Below are 3202 nucleotides of genomic sequence, written 5' to 3' on the forward strand. Positions count from 1 at the left end.
TGCCTCAAGAACCCGGCGACGGGCACAGGCACGTGCAGCGTACCGTACGACGCAATGAACCGCTGCATGGCCGAGTGCTTTGGCGCCAACATGGACCCGGACGTGGTCCGCTTTGCGAAAGCGCAGTGGGGTCTCTCGCCACTGAGCTCGGCGTCGGCGCTCGCGACGGCCTTTGGCACCTACGCGTCCGTGCCTCAGTGCGTCGGTACGACTTTGATACCTCGTTGCATTTCGGATAGCTTGATCCACTCGGTCGTGTAGGACCGTACGCGACGCTGCCAGGCATTGGCACGACCCGCCAAGTGTACGCATGCAACGCCACGTGCCAAATGGCCACCTTGTGCGACGACGGCGACTACATGAGCCTCCTCATGTCGCAAGCAGGCGCGCTTATTGACTTCTCCGTCAACGCCACGTGCATTGCGCACGGCGGCCGGCTCCAGTGCGCCTCGTACGGCGCTACGGCGTCCACCTGCGCCCGGTATGCGTGCACGTTCGACGCGATCACCGGTGCGTGCAAGGACCAGACCGCGTGCATGACGACGTGCATGCTGCCCATGACCGCGGGTGGCTGCGCGCTCGCCAATGGCACGTGGTACATGGACCAGTACAACCGCAACCAATGCTGCCCGCCAGACGCGTACTTCAACGCGACCAACAAAGCCTTTCCGTGCTCGTATGCGCCGCCCACCGCGCCGGCGCTCGCCTACACGATCACCGACCCGACGTGCTGTGCGGCGCAGAACGGCACGTGGTTTGTGAGCGGCGGCTACGGCGCGTGCTGCTTTGGGAAGCTCAAGTCCATTCAAAACGGCAACGCGGTGCAGCTCGCGTGCATGACGACAGTCAGTAGCTGGGACGTAGCCTCGTGTCTGAGCAGCTGCAGTCGACACAGCGCGGGGTGCACGTCGTGCAAGGCGGCGCAACAGTCGGCCGGCTGCTGCAACACGACAACCGTGGTCGCCAACGAGACGGCGTGCCTCGCACCGACCATCTGCACCAACCAGCTCGTGGCGGCCGCCAACTGCGCCGACCCGACGCCGTTCTGTGCCAAGTGCGCGGGTAATGTGTGCTCGAGCGTGACGCAGTGGCCCAGCTGCACCCTCGCGGTCGGCTCGTCGAATGCGTGCGCCTCGGCGGGCGGCAACTGGGATGCCACGGCCAAGGTCTGCAACGCAATTGTCAACTCGACCATGGTCGGCACCGACTGCCTCCGGTCCGACGTGTGTCCCAGCGCCACCGACGTTGGCGCGTTCTACGCACCGTTTGGTGTCGTGCCACAGTACCCCCGCCGCGCAGTCACGTGCCAACGCGGGTGCTATTTGCCGTCGGTGACGACACCGGCGACGTGCACGGCGACTGCCAACTACAAGTGGCTGCAAGACCACGCCAACGGCCACGGCATCTGCATGACGGTCACGACCGCAGCCAACTGCAACACCCTTGGCGGCACGTTCTTGAGCGCGTCACGAACGTTCTTTCCCGGGGCGTTTACGACGAGCGCCATGTGCGCCGAAGGCAACTGCGTCGGGAGTCCGCGCGTCGACGGCTGGAGCGCAGCGCAGTGCACGTCGTCGTCGTCATGGGCGTCGTGCACAATGGCGTGTTCGACGTGCGCCGTCCCGACGTCGAGTCCGTTGGCCGCCCAAGGCAGCGCTGCCTGCTTTAGCACCGACGCCAGCTACTGCACGAGCCTCGGCTACAGCTCGACTCCGGTACTTTTTCTATTCTCTAATTGGATTTTGGTCTCACATATCACGGGACTAGTGTATGGACATGAGCGCCAACTCGACGACGGCGTGCGCGGCGCTGACGAGCGCGACGTGGCGCACCTGCAGCAGCTACGCGTCGGCCACTACGTGTGTGAATACGACCGACGTATATGCGACCATGCTCGGGTGCCGGTGGACGTCCGGACCGTGCACCGACGCCGTCTCGTGCGCATCGCAAGGGTCGTGCAACGACGGACCCGACGGTCGGCGCAAGGTCTGCTTGGACGCGGGCTGGACGTACGGAGATACGTGCAAGGCCAAGATCACGACCGGGCTCAATCAGGTTTCGGTCGCAACCTGCAGCCAGTGCCAGACGACAGTCGGTGTCTGCGTCGCACCGGCGTCCGGGTCGGGCTGTGCGACGCCAGAGAAGGTACACCCGCGCGGGTGCCGCGTCGACGGTATTGCTACGGCTGCTGCGTGTGCGACGGCGGGCGGTAGCTGGGTGACGCCGGCGACGACGCAGTCGGCGTGTGTGAGCACCCTCGGGTGTCTCGAGCCTGGCGCGACGACGCTAAGCATGAAGAACGCCACGCAGTGCACGAAATGCGGCGGCAGTCTCAAGCCGTGGTATACGTGGACGTCCGGGGTGTGGGCACCGGCGTACGTCGAGGCGTACACATGGCAGGCCGGCGGCACGACGCTCGTCTCGGCCAACGCGTACATCCCTCTCGTCCGTATATGGACGCGATATCAACATTGCAATGTTAGGTACAAGCCGACGCTGTCGCTGCAGCTGCTCGGCCAAGTGCTTCAAGGCCCGATCGCCAAGCGCGTCGCGCGGCTTCAGAAGACCAAGGCCCTTCTCCAGTACAAACGACGATAAGACTGGCAGGTGGCTTAAGATGCGATGTAGGTACAATGGCATGACGGACGTCCTGAGCAAGCTCGCGTGTGCGTGCGGTCGGTCGGCCAACAGCGCGTGCTTCTCGACGCCGGCCTCGGCCAATGCAACGCTGACGAGCCAGAGCCAAATCTTTTGCGGCAACAGCTCAACGTCGATCCCGACCGGCACGACGTCGGCCCTCGTGACGCTCACGTGTCCGAGCTCGCTCTCGGCCCGGCGCCGTCTTGACGCGGCGTCCGACGGCTCGGCGCAGCTCAGCGTCTCGACCTACTCGATCGGTACATACCATCTCACCATGCTCTTGAATGGGTCATCACTGGCACTGGTAGCGAGCTACACGCTGGCGCTGGCGCCGTACTGCACGTCGCAAGCACTCAACCCGCTCGTGCTCAAGACGCCTGGCGGTCTCGTCTACGGCCAGCTCCTCGGACCGGGCCAGGGCGTGAGCATGTCGGGCGCCTTTGACAACATTTCGCTCTGCCTCAGCATCGACCCGACGGTGCGGCAGTGGCCGGCCTTTGACACGATCGACGTCGCGTTGCTCACCGACGCGGCGACGATGCAGCCGCTCAACCTCACGACG

At 64.8% G+C, this 3202-nt stretch overlaps 1 protein-coding gene across 1 annotated transcript; it reads left to right on the forward strand.

Annotated features, from left to right (window-relative positions):
- Window positions 1-66: 66 nt before the first annotated feature.
- Window positions 67-3141, forward strand: SDRG_08456 (hypothetical protein; the record flags this gene model as incomplete). Its single annotated transcript, XM_008614344.1, has 7 exons — window positions 67-205; window positions 262-1715; window positions 1768-2432; window positions 2484-2582; window positions 2629-2897; window positions 2949-3061; window positions 3106-3141. The coding sequence occupies 7 exons, from the start codon at window positions 67-69 to the stop codon at window positions 3139-3141; spliced, it is 2775 nt and encodes a 924-aa protein (XP_008612566.1).
- Between the last annotated feature and the right edge of the window lie 61 nt (window positions 3142-3202).

Source organism: Saprolegnia diclina (genome assembly GCF_000281045.1).
Source record: "Saprolegnia diclina VS20 unplaced genomic scaffold supercont1.25, whole genome shotgun sequence".
In the NCBI taxonomy this organism is placed as follows: Eukaryota; Oomycota; class Saprolegniomycetes; order Saprolegniales; family Saprolegniaceae; genus Saprolegnia; species Saprolegnia diclina.